This window comes from Neoarius graeffei, chromosome 26 (genome assembly GCF_027579695.1).
Source record: "Neoarius graeffei isolate fNeoGra1 chromosome 26, fNeoGra1.pri, whole genome shotgun sequence".
Taxonomy (NCBI): Eukaryota; Metazoa; Chordata; class Actinopteri; order Siluriformes; family Ariidae; genus Neoarius; species Neoarius graeffei.
Window position 1 is genome coordinate 19060527 of NC_083594.1, and position 15092 is coordinate 19075618.

At 40.4% G+C, this 15092-nt stretch overlaps 1 protein-coding gene across 1 annotated transcript; it reads right to left on the minus strand.

Moving 5' to 3' along the window:
- Positions 1-1295: 1295 nt before the first annotated feature.
- Positions 1296-1939, minus strand: LOC132873951 (guanylin-like). Its single transcript, XM_060909775.1, has 3 exons — positions 1868-1939; positions 1472-1667; positions 1296-1363 (listed from the first exon to the last, which is right to left on the minus strand). Exons 1-3 carry the CDS (start codon positions 1937-1939, stop codon positions 1296-1298), a joined length of 336 nt encoding a protein of 111 aa, XP_060765758.1.
- Between the last annotated feature and the right edge of the window lie 13153 nt (positions 1940-15092).

Genomic DNA, 15092 nt, shown 5'->3' on the forward strand with positions numbered 1-15092 from the left:
TTAGCATTTCCAGTCATGACAGACATTCGTTTGTGAAGGTGTATCTGTGGTAATTCTGTGTTTTTTGTGGTGATTATTTTTTACTGTTAAAGAAACTGATCTATCAACATTGACAGAAATTCAACCTCCCCCCAAAAAAAATATTCCTAGCAATGTCCCAGACCTTGCAGCAGCTCTGGTGTATTGCAGTGTTAGGATTTGAACTTACAGTCCTTGCGTCAATAGCAAACATCTTTAACCACAGAGCTACTATTGCCGTAAGCAGTATAGTTGAAGATGATATATGATGTTCTACCAAGCGACCACTGACCAAGAACGATTCCCTACTATGTAACTGCTGTGCATCTCTGACACCCACATAACATACTTTATTATCCTGTCCTACATCTCAGATACATTTGGAATTTTTGCTAATAAAAATGTGTAGCAGTAGCAGCGCGGTGGATAAAATCATGTGGATACATGTAAAGAGCTTTCGTTAATGTTCACCTCAAACCTAAAAATGGGGACAAATATGAGTTCAGTGACTTTGACTGTGGCATGGATGTTGGTCTGATCTCTTTCATCAACATGTCTGCACAACTGCTGTTCACTAGACAGTTTTGTTTTTCACTCTATTTTCGGTAAATGCTAGAGACTGTTGTGCATGAAAACACACACCACTTAGATCACATTTCCCCCATTCTGATGTTTACTGTGAAGCATGATATTTTGCACTGGACTGCTGTAACATGACTGGCTGATTGGATAATTTGTATGCAAGAGCAGGTGTATAGGTGTTCCTATTTAAATAGCCAGTGAATGTACACAGATAAAGTCAAGTCACACCAATCCCATTGGTGTTTACGCATCGTTTATTATTATTCTTTTCCCGAATACACTTCAGTGGGATTGTATTTTGTAATTTCAATCATTATAAAAGAGACAACATTGATTGTGAAGAAATAATTTCACATCAAGTGAAGAGTCAGTTCAACAATTTATTAATGTTAATAATTGTATTTTTCATCCAAGATATGATATTTGTGAAAGCATTTTACTGCACATACGTATTTCAGGCATTGATGAATATCAGGATATGCAGCCACAAGACACACAGAAATAGAAAAATAAAACTACTCTACATCAGTCAGATAAATAAACAAGCTGTAACAAATAAAAACAGTTTGATCAAATTTTCAGACTAATAGGCATTAGAGATGTGCATTTAAACAGGTAACAGTTCTAAAACAGTCTGTTGCAACTTGAGAACTTGAGTGCATGGGAAAATACATTCCTTCAAAGTAAGGAAGATATCACCAGTACATACAACCAGTACAAGCAGGGAAAGCACAGATGTCACATACATCCATAGGCACTTCAGCTACAAGAGAAGCAAGAAAAAAAAAAAGTTAGTCAACTGTATCTTTAGGTCTATGTTGGAATGCTATGAAATTATTTGAATGAGTTATCTGATAAGACAGGTGCTTACCGAGCCTGGAGAAGACCTGGGCAGAGTCACTTTGATGACAGAGCCGTACAAACTCCTGGGGCAGGGTTGGGTTGCCACAAACTGCACCATAGCTGGTCTTGGCTAGGCGAGGATTCTGCTGCTTGGGGGCAGACCTGCTGTCCAACAGATGCTGAAGGACCTTCACAGATTCAGCTGAGAAAAAATATTCTCCATCCTGCAGATGAACATTAAGAACCATGTTAGACTGATTGTTAAGGTGAAACCCTATCAATGTTAACTATTAGTGGTTACATTTACTTGGGCCAGTTGACAAATTTATCAATTACATAAAGTCCTGACCCACAAAAGCAGAAGCAAAAGCAGGCAAGATAATAATGGCATAAGATCAAAGAAATCAAAAACTGTAGCACTTGCCTGGACTTGGACAGCCTCAGAGCCCAGGAACAGAGCGGTCAAGAGAAGAGCGATTGAGATGATGGTCTTCATGTCAATGATTTGAAAGAAGCTGTTGATCTTTCCCAGTTGTTCTGCAGGTGTTCTCACCTCAGTGTTATGTCCTGCCTCTGTTTCTCTTCCTCTTTATAAAGGATTCATTCCTTGAATCATACCACATTACAGCCACTCACACCCCGGATTTCCCCCCAAGTAGTTAATGAATAAAAATAATCTGCTTTGGGATTTCATAAATCTTGAATGAGTAACCTCATCTGATGCTTTTCCCTCCCTCCTTTGTATGGATATGTGGTAGGGTTTATCTCAGTTTTTTAGGCCAGCTAAATGAATAACCCTGGTAGAGAAGTGGAGTTATTTAGTAATGTGAGTTAAAACACACCAAAGCAGTGATATACGTCACATAATTCCACACCTGTATTTTATTCCTATTTAAAAAAAAAAACAGAATAATCAAGGTTGTCAGTAACTGTTGTCATGTCAATGATACATGTAACTGCTAAGATGTAAATATAAATGCTCATGTAGCTGAGCGGCACTCCATCCAACCATTATCTGTAGCCGCTTATCCTGTCCTACAGGGTTGCAGGCAAGCTGGAGCCTATCCCAGCTGACTATGGGCAAGAGGCAGGGTACACCCTGGACAAGCTGCCAGGTCATCGCAGGGCTGACACATAGACACAGACAACCATTCACACTCACATCTATGGTCAATTTGGAGCCACCAATTAGCCTAACCTGCATGCCTTTGGACTGTGGGGGAAACGAGCACCCGGAGGAAACCCACACGGACAGCATGCAAACTCCACACAGAAAGGCCCTCGCCAGCCGCTGGGCTCAAACCCAGGACCTTCTTGCTGTGAGGCGACAGTGCTAACCACTACACCACCGCTGAGCAGCACTCAAGACTGATAATTCCTAATCAGGTAAAGAGTAAAGGAAGTGTGAAAATTATATGAATTGTAGCCATGCCACCCTGGGTATCTCACCAAGAGAATTGTGAATTCCTACAAGTAAAAGGACACAGGCTTGTTAATATTTAATAGTCAGAGAGACATGATTTCCTATATAAAGTATCCCATTTTTATTTTACATATCATCCGCACAACAAAAAACCTGATGTATTTCTTCAATAAAACAATACTATATTTACCAAGGAATCACTATAACAAAATGAAAGATTAAGCATGCTCACTCTAGAGAGGATCATGGATACCACCTTTATGAAGGAACAGAACAAAAGGGGGGGGGGGGATGTTCAACAGCAGCACAAGGGCTTTGGATCCAGGCTATTAGGGAGAAGTGTTTAAACCCCAAACCACATACACCTGTGCATGCACACATACAGCAACCAGTAATGATCGCCACAAGTACCAATTGCACTCTGAGTAAAAAAGACAGAAAAACATACAAGAAGCACACAGAACAGAAATGCAAAATTCATACCTATAACTACAACCCTTAGATCCAACATGAACAAGGGGATCATACACACTAAAAGAAAACAGGAAGAAATGATTGCAGTGGGTCCCAGCGGTAAACCTTAAAAATAAAATCAATGCTTGAAGTTAAGAGACCCTAGGAGAGCATACAGTAAACAGCAATATTTACATGTAATGTAATTATAGAATTACATTTTGGTTTACTGGAGCCTGGGTGATTGCTGCCGGACCTCATTGGAAGGCAGTCACTGAAATGAAGCCAAGTCACCTGAACCTGTTGGTTGAGACCTACAAGGGGCTTGGGAAACTTCTATGTCTCTACCAGTGTATCGACCAAATCAACAACTGGATGTCACAAAATTTTCTTCAGCTGAACACAGATAAAACAGAAGTAATTCTATTTGGGAAAAAAGATGAAAGACTCAGGATTACCACTATTCTTGACACTTAGGGGATTAAAACAAAAGATATGGTTAAAAATCTTGGTGTTTTCATTGACAGCGAGCTAAATTTTGACAGTCACATGAAAGCAATCACTAAAACGGCATTTTATCACCTAAAAAACATTTCCAAACTAAGAGGACTTGTGTCAAAAAATGATCTGGAAAAACTTATACATGCCTTCATCTCTAGTAGGGTTGATTACTGCAATGGCCTTTTCACAGGCCTGCCAAAAAAGACCATCAAACGACTTCAGGTGATTCAAAATGCAGCGGCTAGGGTTCTCACATGAACAAAAAGAACAGAGCACATTACTCCAATTCTGAGGTCTCTTCACTGGCTTCCAGTAAGCTATAGAATTGACTTTAAAGTATTGCTGCTGGTGTACAAATCTCTAAATGGTACAGGGCCCAATTACCTCTCTGATATGTTGCAGCGGCCTAACCCAATCAGATCTACCAGATCGCAGCAGCAAAATTTACTGGCAAAACCTGTTGTTCAAACAAAGTGTGGTGAAACAGCTTTTAGCTACTATGCAGTACAGCTATGGAACCAACTGCCAGAGGACATCAAAAATGCTCCTGCTGTTGGCAGCTTCAAATCTAGACTAAAGACCAAGCTGTTTTCAGATGCTTTCTGCTAACTGATTAATATTGTCATCTTTACATGTTTTAAACTTTCTTAACTTTTACAGTCTCTGCATGTTTTAAACTTTACTTAACTTTTATTCTATTTTATTCTGCTGTTTTTTTAACTGAATTTTTACTTCATTTTATTATTTTTTTCTACTATTGTTTAATTCTTATTATTTTTCTTCCCCATTTATTTGATGTAATTTTATTTTCTATTGTTTACTGTTTTGCTTTTACTTCTGTAAAACACATTGAACTGCCACTGTGTATGAAATGTGCTATATAAATAAACTTGCCTTGCCTTCTAGCAAAGGAAGCCACAAACATTCTCTACAGACCTCTGGTTCTTGGGGTTGTGTGTGCTCCTCAGAGGGACCCTCATTAGGGGTTTTACTGGAGGATTCTGCACCTACCTTGCCCTTCAGCATAGTCTGATTGAACCACTCACATTGTTCATTACCAGCAGAATGATAAAGAGTTGTTTGAGACTTTGCAATCCCATACAAATCACAAAGTTGCCGGATGAGGGCACTGTCAAAGCTTCAGCCCTGGTCCGAATGAAGATGACTGGGAACCCCACATTTACAAAACCATTTGACCACCAGAACCTGGGCCACTGCAGAGGCACGCTGGTCCCGAGTGGGGACAGCCAGGGTATATTTACTGAAAATATCCATCATTACCAGGACATTTGGGTGGTATGGTGGTGTAGTGGTTAGCCCTGTCACCTCACAGTAAGAAGGTTCTGGGTTTGAGCCCAGTAGCCAATGTGGGGCTTTCTGTATGGAGCTTGCATGTTCTCCCCGTATCTGTGTGGGTTTGCTCCTGTTTTCCCCACCATCCAAAGGCATGCGGTTAGGTTAACTGGCTACTCTAAGTTGGTGTGAATGTGTGTGTGAATGGTTGAGAGGAAAAAAGCCTCTATAATAATCCAGTAGAAGGCAACAGGAAACCACTACTATAATTCTTCCCAAGAAACTTTGATGGCTGGAGCTGTCAGAGCAGCCATGTCACTGCAGTGATGTGCCAAATAGACAGAGACCAGGACATTTTCTAGCCCTGTGTGGGTAGACTCCAAAACTGTGAGCTCTATAGCTAACACATAAAATTATGGGCCATGGGCTGAGCCCCCTTAGCTACCTGGCAGTGTCCATACTCCAGGCACTAATCAGCAATCATTCCAGGCCAGAAGCACCTCTGCCAGCTCTTGCTGAAGGTGTTTATTGTCAGTTGTGTGATCAACTCCCTCAGCTACTGCAGTTCCTTCTCCATAGTAACTGGACACAACTGTTTGTCACAAATTACAGTAAGACAAAGAGGAGAAACAAAAATAGAAGCACCATCAACAAATTGCAGGTAGTCTCCTATCAAATTCTGGCTACAGTTTTATCTATGATCTAACATCAATGCATACGAAAAGAAAAAAATTAAACAGAAAAACTACTCTTGTTTTCCTTCCTCTTAACACAAACCACAAGAGCCCATTTTAACAACTGAATCAACAGATGTTTAATCCAACATGCAGCGCACAGTGAATTGGCACATACCCCCAACCATGAAAGCACACATGAAAGGGGGGAGGGGCACCTCCAAGAAGCAGAACCTCGCCTAGCTTCTACCTGGGCCTTTTATACCCCAGTGCTGCCTGAATATATTAATTATCTCATTCTCATCTCATTATCTCTAGCCGCTTTATCCTGTTCTACAGGGTCGCAGGCAAGCTGGAGCCTATCCCAGCTGACTACGGGCGAAAGGCGGGGTACACCCTGGACAAGTCGCCAGGTCATCACAGGGCTGACACATAGACACAGACAACCATTCACACTCACACCTACGGTCAATTTAGAGTCACCAGTTAACCTAACCTGCATGTCTTTGGACTGTGGGGGAAACCGGAGCACTCGGAGGAAACCCACGCGGACACGGGGAGAACATGCAAACTCCATACAGAAAGGCCCTCGCCGGCCACGGGGCTCGAACCCAGACCTTCTTGCTGTGAGGCGACAGCGCTAACCACTACACCACTGTGCTGCCCTATATTAATTATGTACTGGAAACATAATCAAATGACAAACATAACTTCAACCATGCAAAAAAGAAAAAAAGCATCATACAGTGTACTAAAAATAGATAAGCGGTAACATTACTTGTTACACTCAGATAAATGAAACACATTACGAAATGAAAGGAAGTTATTCAAAATATGTTAATGTAATCATAATGAGAATGACTTCTTCAGCAACGGTGAGCAGGAAAGGATTTAAAACATACTTTGGCCCATTAAAATACCAGATGAATACACACATGAGACCTTAAACCAGGGGTGTCCAAACTGATCCATAAAGGGCCGTGTGGCTGCAGGTTTTCATTCCAGCCATGCAGCAGCACACCTGATTTGGCTTATTCAATCAACTGACACACCCACCCTTTAATCTTGGGTGGGTGTGGCTGCAAGTATTTGACTGTGTGAAGACAGTTCAGTTGATTGAATGAGCCAAGTCAGGTGTGCTGCTGCATGGCTGGAATGAAAACCTGCAGCCACACGGCCCTTTATGGATCAGTTTGGACACCCCTGCCTTAAACAGTCACAGTGTCAGTTTTCTGTGATCATCCACAAATAACAAAATGTCAACTATAGAGGTTTTCGACCTGACGTCATAGGGTCACGTGATACTGTTTACGCCGGCATTTTGGAGGTCAAACAAAGCCACGCTTATCAGCAAACAACGCTTGTAATATCCATCTTCTTCATCACTTACTTTTATCGTAGAATGCCTGATACGTGTTGTGCAGTTAGCTGCCACAACAGAAGAGGGGATAAACCTGGATTAACGTTCCATAGGTTCCCGGCTGATCGACAGCGTCACGAAAAGTGGATCGCGGCGATCAGGCGAGAGAATTGGCAGCCCACCGAACACACGCGTTTGTGTGGCGAACATTTTGTCTCAGGTAACTTTTCCAAAAGTTTAAAGATATCGTATACGAGATAAATGACAAATTATACATGTAACCTAGCACCTAGCCTACACGTAAGCCCTGTTAGGCGGTGTTCAGGCTACCTGGCACCTAGCCCCACTAGTCAGGCTATGATGGTTTTATCTTTATACATCCGTGGTTTTATATACGTGAGACGGGGACCGCTCGGCCTCATCAATGGGGCTACCTGGCACCGGGCTTCTTACTAGTGTTTGGGCGGCTTACGTGTAGTCTAAGTTTAACATACACGGTGCCCTCAGGTGAGGCAGAGCCATGTTGTTGGGTGGGTTGTACTTTTTAGATGTGAATATGCAATGGACAAAACTAGAATTCGATACTAGACATATTAATTATGCATTTTTCTATATGATTAATGTAACTCTCTCTCAACCTGGACACTATTTTTCTAACTGCAATGAATTTACTTTTATTTGGTATCACGTTGAAGTAGACTGTTATGGAATTTTTTTTGCCACAAAATGTTGTTGGAAATCTTTGCATATGTTGTCATGGCAACCATTCAAACAATGCATGCTGTGAAAAGGGAAAATACATATTTTTTTGACAAATCTCTGACATGTTGGGCTAGCGGGAGTCACCATTGTTGTGACTGCCAAAATGGCGCCATCTACTTGTTGACATGGCAACGGTCACGTGGATCGAAAACCTCTATACAAAGTTTAATTCATGTAATAGCATGCTGTATGTACCGTAATAGCATGTGTGAATTGTGTGAAGGTAGTAGGTATGAAAACCAATCTTCAAACCTGCTTCAACTGCTCCTGAAAGATTATCAGGTATTAAAAAACAAAACAAAAAACAAAACCCTATCATTACCATAACAAGTAAAACACATACAATTAAATAAAGATAAATGGTACTACAAGATAAGATAAAATATAAGAGATAAGATAAAACAGATCCTTCAGCCAGAAGCAACCAGACGTGTAACTGCATAAAAAAAACATCGCAAGAAAAATTCTCGAAAAAAGTAATGCCACCTGCAGCAAACCCTATTTCACATAAGGTAAAAAAAGAAATGATTAAACAGAATCCCATTTTCATTTTGCCCCATTTGATTTTTACCAAAACTTACAACCTTCTAGTGTCCTCTTAATAGTTTGGTGATCTCCTGGCGTTTTCACTATAAACAGTTTACAAGGAATGGTGCAAAAGAAAAAAAAAATCCAGTGAGTGTGAGTTCTGTGCACAGAAATGTCTTCTTTATGAGAGAGGTCAGAAGAGAATGGCCATGCTGATTTGAGCTGACTGAAAAGCAATGGAAATTCAAATAACCACACTTTGCAATTGTGGCACAAAACCCTGAGGCAGATTGTCTACAGCAGTCTGGACCTGGAATCTGAGACAACCATGAGCACAGAGTCAACAAACTAACAGTTAAAGATTGGACAGTTAAAGTTTGGAAAAGGACGAGATATAAGACGTGTTTTCTCAATCTTCAACTGCCCTGTCCATTTCTCAGATACTTGTCTGCTCACCATGGTTGTAAAGTGTGGTTATTAGCTCATCCAGCCAACAGGTGATGAGCTTATGCCATGTTGTCCGCCACCCATCCAGCATCCTCCATATTTCACAAAAAATCGCTTCTTCTCTCTCAATTCTTCACTGATTTTTATTCTTTTTGGCAGGAAGATAGATCTGCCTGGGGTGCATATGGCTTCTACCCAAATTTGCATAATTGCAATTAATAATGAAGATATGGAGTAATTAAGCCCTAATGAGCAGTTTCCACACAAATTGCTTCTAATCAGTTAATTCATCAGCTTCTTTATGGCATGAGAGTAGGGGTACCTAGGGTGCATATAACTTCTACCCAGATTTGCTTAATTACAATTATTAATGAAGTTATGGACTAATTAAGCCTTAATGAGCAGTTCAACAAAAATCGCTTCTAATCAGTTAATTCTTTGCCATTTTGGATTCTTTCTGGCAAATAGGTAGGTATTTCTAGGGTGTATATAGTTTGTATATACCTTGTATATTAGTGTATGTAGTTTGCAACATTTATTGCTCAAGGTGGCTCACTTTAAGTTGTTCCTTCTGGACTAGACAGGGCCGGAGTGAGCTACGCCATCATTGACGGTCTCGTTTGAGTTACCATAGCCTTCCTCTCAGTCTGAATTGGTCTGGCCACTCATTGGATGTTTTTTCTTTCTCACACCATTCTGTACTTGAGAACTGTTGTACTGTATATGAAAAAACTAGGAGATCAACAATTTCTGAAATATTCAAACTAGCCCATCTGAGACCAACAACCATGCCATGGTCAAAGTCACTGAGAACACATTTTTCCCCATTCTGATGTTTACTGTGAAGATTACCTGACGTTCTTGATCTATATCTGCATGATTTTATGCATTGTGCCTCTAAGAAATTCAATTCAATTAAATTGTATTTGTATAGCACTTTTAACAATGAACATTGTCATAAAGCAGCTTTACAGAAATATATCAATTCTGGATATATATATATATATATATATATATATATATATATATATATATATATATATATATATATATATATATAAAACATTTATCCCTAATGAGCAAGTCAGACACCAAGGAAAAACTCCCTGAGACAACATGTGGAAGAAACTTTAGAGGAACCAGACTCAGACTCAAAAGGGAACCCATCCTCATCTGGGTGACATTGGATAGTGTGATTATAAATAACTTGCTTCGATAACTGTGTGCTATATAGTCAAAATTGCAATCATGTAACCAAGAAATTCATTATAGTTTTAGCATTAAGTCTATTTTGATGAAGTTTATCAACTGTTCACTGATGGAGCCTTGAGTGCAAGACTGTTCACAGCAATTGCAGTCCTAAAGTTATCAGGGAAATTGTAGTCCTAAGCCATCATAGCAAAACTATCAATTGCGGTCCAATGCCATCTTCATGGTTCCGAAGTGCAACTTTACACTGTCCATATGGGGCCCTCCTCAGCAAGAGTGAGATGATGAGAACTTCAACCAGAAGTAGGGCAAAAGGATGGATCAGGTAGGTCCAGAGCAGAAGGGGTCAATGGTATGCCAGGAGTTGCAAGTGTAACTCGACAGAGAGATGGCGAGAGAAATACAGATTGTTAGGTACGCTTATTGTCATGTAATGGTTAAGAACAGTGGTCCTTTCAAGAGTGCATATCCATCCATTCATTTTGGCACATCACTACAGTGACATGGCCACTCTGACAGCTTCTGCCATCAAAGTCTCTTGGGAACATTACAGTAGTGGTTTCCTGTTGCCTTCTACTGGATTATTATAGAGATTTTCTCCTCTCAACCATTCACACTCACACCTATGGACAATTTAGAGCCACCAATTAGCCTAACCTGCATGTCTTTGGACTGTAGGGGAAACCAGAGCACCTGGAGGAAACCCATGCAGATATGGGGAGAGCATGCAAACTCCACACAGAAAGGCCCTCACCGGCCTTGAACCCAGGACCTTCTTGCTGTGAGGCAACAGTGCAAACCACTACACCACCATGCCACCCACAATCCCCACAGCCACTCTCCAAAATCTAGTGGAAAGCCTTCCCTGAAGAATAGAAGTTATTATAAGAGCAAAGGGGGACTAAATCTGTAATGGTATGTTTAGAAAGCATATATGGGTGTCACAAACAAGTGTCCACATACTTTTGAACATATCGTATGTGTGTGTGTGTGTGTGTGGTTTGTTGATAATCCTAATTTGTTGGCTTGTTAAACAGGGCAATTTTGAGATTGCCATAATTCAGGTCACTGATGTCACTACACCATGGAAACAACTAAAAAAAATAAAGCTGTAGATCACAACAGACATAGTACGCAATCAGAATATAAATCAATGCATCCAGGCCCACCAAATACAAGGCTCATAGACTTTCCATTTCACTGAACAATATAGGAGCAAAATGACTGACAAGCATAGTATTGTCCCAGTATATGACTGACAGCATAATGACTGACAAGGATAGTATTGTCCCAGTCATAAACCCTATCAAAAAGGTGTGTCAGACATTTCTGATAGGGTTATAGCATAAAATAAAACAAATAGGCTTTGCATATGCGTCACAGTAATATAGTAATACTGGAGTCTGTTTGAAATAAACAGTCATCCAAATCAGAGATATCTCAAAATACATATGGTCATATATAAGTTCGTTTTTCATGTGTAATTGTGTATCTTCTAGATATCACCAATTAATTACCATTTATTCATTCATTCATTCATTCATTCATTTATTCATTCATTCATTTGGACTCTATTAGACGATATAAAGATCAGAAGCGTTTACAGGATTTTTGACGACCCGAACCTCTTTTAGCAATTTAAGTTGTATGCTTTTTCAGTTTAAAATATTGTTTGCACAGAACAGCTGTATTGCTGCTTGTTGATGAAATGTCACCCTGAATGATTTAACAGTTTTCCATGTTTTCCTGATGTTCTCTCATTTATTTACCTTGGTCTTACCCACACAGAGATCACATCTGAAATCAATTGGGCAACAAAAAACACTTGAGAAAGAGAACCAAAAAACTACATGGCTCATTATCACATTATCCATTTTATATATCTTCTAGCCGACTAAGTAGAATTTTTTTTGTTTTTATGATTTATTACAAACATATGCAATAAACATAAAGTGCAAGAGTGCAGCGAGTGCAAACATCACAGACAATAACATACACACAACATAAAGTATAGAAGTGTTCACAGGTTTGGTGATTGGTATATATGTATATATATATATAAAATGGTGGCACGGTGGTGTAGTGGTTAGCACGGTCGCCTCACAGCAAGAAGGTTCTGGGTTCGAACCCAGCGGCCGGCGAGGGCCTTTCTGTGTGGAGTTTACATGTTCTCCCAGTATCTGCGTGGGTTTCCTCCAGGTGCTCTGGTTTCCCCCACAATCCAAAGACATGCAGTTAGGTAGACATGGGGTGGCCTTGAGCAAGGCATCTGACCCCTGACTGCTCCCTGGGTGCTCTGGAGTGGCTGCCCACTGCTCAGAGTGTGTGTGTGTGTGTGTGTGTGTTCACTGCTTCAGATGGGTTAAATGCAGAGGATGAATTTCACTGTGCTTGATGTGTGCATGTGATGAAAAAGAGGTTCATATATATATATATATATATATATAAAAAAGAATATAAATAAATATTTTATTCTTATAAGAATAAAAATTCTTTTATATATATATATATATATATATATATATATATATATGTGAGTGGCCTAGTGGTTAGCGTGTCCGCCTTTCAATCGCGAGATCGCAAGTCCTATTCACGGTCGGGTCATACCAAAGACCATCATAAAAATGGTGCCTACTACCATCTGGCAAGGCAAGCTGCAATAAAGATGCAAGTGGGGAGTCAAACTCTTGTGGTTACCAGAGGAATAGCCCCCACTGTAACCCTAGCTATGTAATACAGGTGAGAGGCCGAGGGCTATAAAATGGAGATTGGTGCCGCCAAATGCGCCATGCATGGTGTGGGAAGGACTTTGACACACACACACACGCACACATATACTGTATATATATATATATATATATATATATATATATATATATATATATATATATATGTGTGTGTGTGTGTGCATATATATATATATATATATATATATATATATATATATATATATATACACACACACACACACACACACACACATATATATATATATATATATATATATATATATATATATATATATATATATACACACACACACACACAATATATATATATATATATATATATATATCCCCCCTAGGGGCAGTGTAGTGGTTAGCACTGTCGCCTCACAGCAAGAAGGTCCTGGGTTCGAGCCCAGCGGCCGGCAAGTGCCTTTCTGTGCGGAGTTTGCATGTTCTCCCTGTGTCTGTGTGGATTTCCTCCGGGTGCTCTGGTTTCCCCCCCACAGTCCAAAGACATGCAGGTTAGGCTAATTGGTGGCTCGAAATTGACCGTAAGTGTGAATGGTTGTTTATCTCTGTGTCAGCCCTGCAATGACCTGGTGACTTGCCTAGGGTGTACCCCGCCTCTCACCCATAGTCAGCTGGGATAGGCTCCAGCTTGCCTGTGACCCTGTAGAACAGGATAAGCGGCTACAGATAATGGATGGATGGATATATAGCCTAATGATTAGAGAAGCAGCTTTGGGACCAAAATGTTGCTGGTTCAACTCCCTGGACCAGCAGGAATGGCCCTTGAGCAAGGCACCTAACCCCTTACTGCTCTCCAGGCTGTTGGCACCTAACCCCTTACTGCTCCCCAGGCTGTTCTGGTTATGTTGTTTTGGATAAGACTGTCTGCTAAATCTCATTAATGTAATAGTGTGTGCGTGTGTGTATATATATATATAACCCTGATTCCAAAAAAGTTGGGACAAAGTACAAATTGTAAATAAAAACAGAATGCAATGATGTGGAAGTTTCAAAATTCCATATTTTATTCAGAATAGAACATAGATGACATATCAAATGTTTAAACTGAGAAAATGTATCATTTAAAGAGAAAAATTAGGTGATTTTAAATTTCATGACAACAACATATCTCAAAAAAGTTGGGACAAGGCCATGTTTACCACTGTGAGACATCCCCTTTTCTCTTTACAACAGTCTGTAAACGTCTGGGGACTGAGGAGACAAGTTGCTCAAGTTTAGGGATAGGAATGTTAACCCATTCTTGTCTAATGTAGGATTCTAGTTGCTCAACTGTCTTAGGTCTTTTTTGTCGTATCTTCCGTTTAATGATACGCCAAATGTTTTCTATGGGTGAAAGATCTGGCCTGCAGGCTGGCCAGTTCAGTACCCGGACCCTTATTCTACATAGCCATGATGCTGTAATTGATGCAGTATGTGGTTTGGCATTGTCATGTTGGAAAATGCAAGGTGTTCCCTGAAAAAGATGTTGTCTGGACGGGAGCATATGTTGCTCTAGAACCTGGATATACCTTTCAGCATTGATGGTGTCTTTCCAGATGTGTAAGCTGCCCATGCCACACGCACTAATGCAGCCCCATACCATCAGAGATGCAGGCTTCTGAACTGAGCGCTGATAACAACTTGGGTCGTCCTTCTCCTCTTTAGTCCGAATGACACGGTGTCCCTGATTTCCATAAAGAACTTCAAATTTTGATTCGTCTGACCACAGAACAGTTTTCCACTTTGCCACAGTCCATTTTAAATGAGCCTTGGCCCAGAGAAGACGTCTGCGCTTCTGGATCATGTTTAGATACGGCTTCTTCTTTGAACTATAGAGTTTTAGCTGGCAACGGCGGATGGCACGGTGAATTGTGTTCACAGATAATGTTCTCTGGAAATATTCCTGAGCCCATTTTGTGATTTCCAATACAGAAGCATGCCTGTATGTGATGCAGTGCCGTCTAAGGGCCCGAAGATCACGGGCACCCAGTATGGTTTTCCGGCCTTGACCCTTACGCACAGAGATTCTTCCAGATTCTCTGAATCTTTTGATGATATTATGCACTGTAGATGATGATATGTTCAAACTCTTTGCAATTTTACACTGTCGAACTCCTTTCTGATATTGCTCCACTATTTGTCGGCGCAGAATTAGGGGGATTGGTGATCCTCTTCCCATCTTTACTTCTGAGAGCTGCTGCCACTCCAAGATGCTCTTTTTATACCCAGTCATGTTAATGACCTATTGCCAATTGACCTAA

What these genes read in the sequence shown, in the direction of transcription:
- LOC132873951 (XM_060909775.1), bottom strand. Translation starts at nt 1,939, where the DNA reads ATGAAGACCATCATCTCAATCGCTCTTCTCTTGACCGCTCTGTTCCTG. An exon ending in CTGAGGCTGTCCAAGTCCAG is followed by an intron (nt 1,668 to 1,867) that starts GCAAGTGCTACA and finishes GTTCATCTGCAG; the next exon opens with GATGGAGAATATTTTTTCTC. An exon ending in CCAGGTCTTCTCCAGGCTCG is followed by an intron (nt 1,364 to 1,471) that starts GTAAGCACCTGT and finishes CTTCTCTTGTAG; the next exon opens with CTGAAGTGCCTATGGATGTA.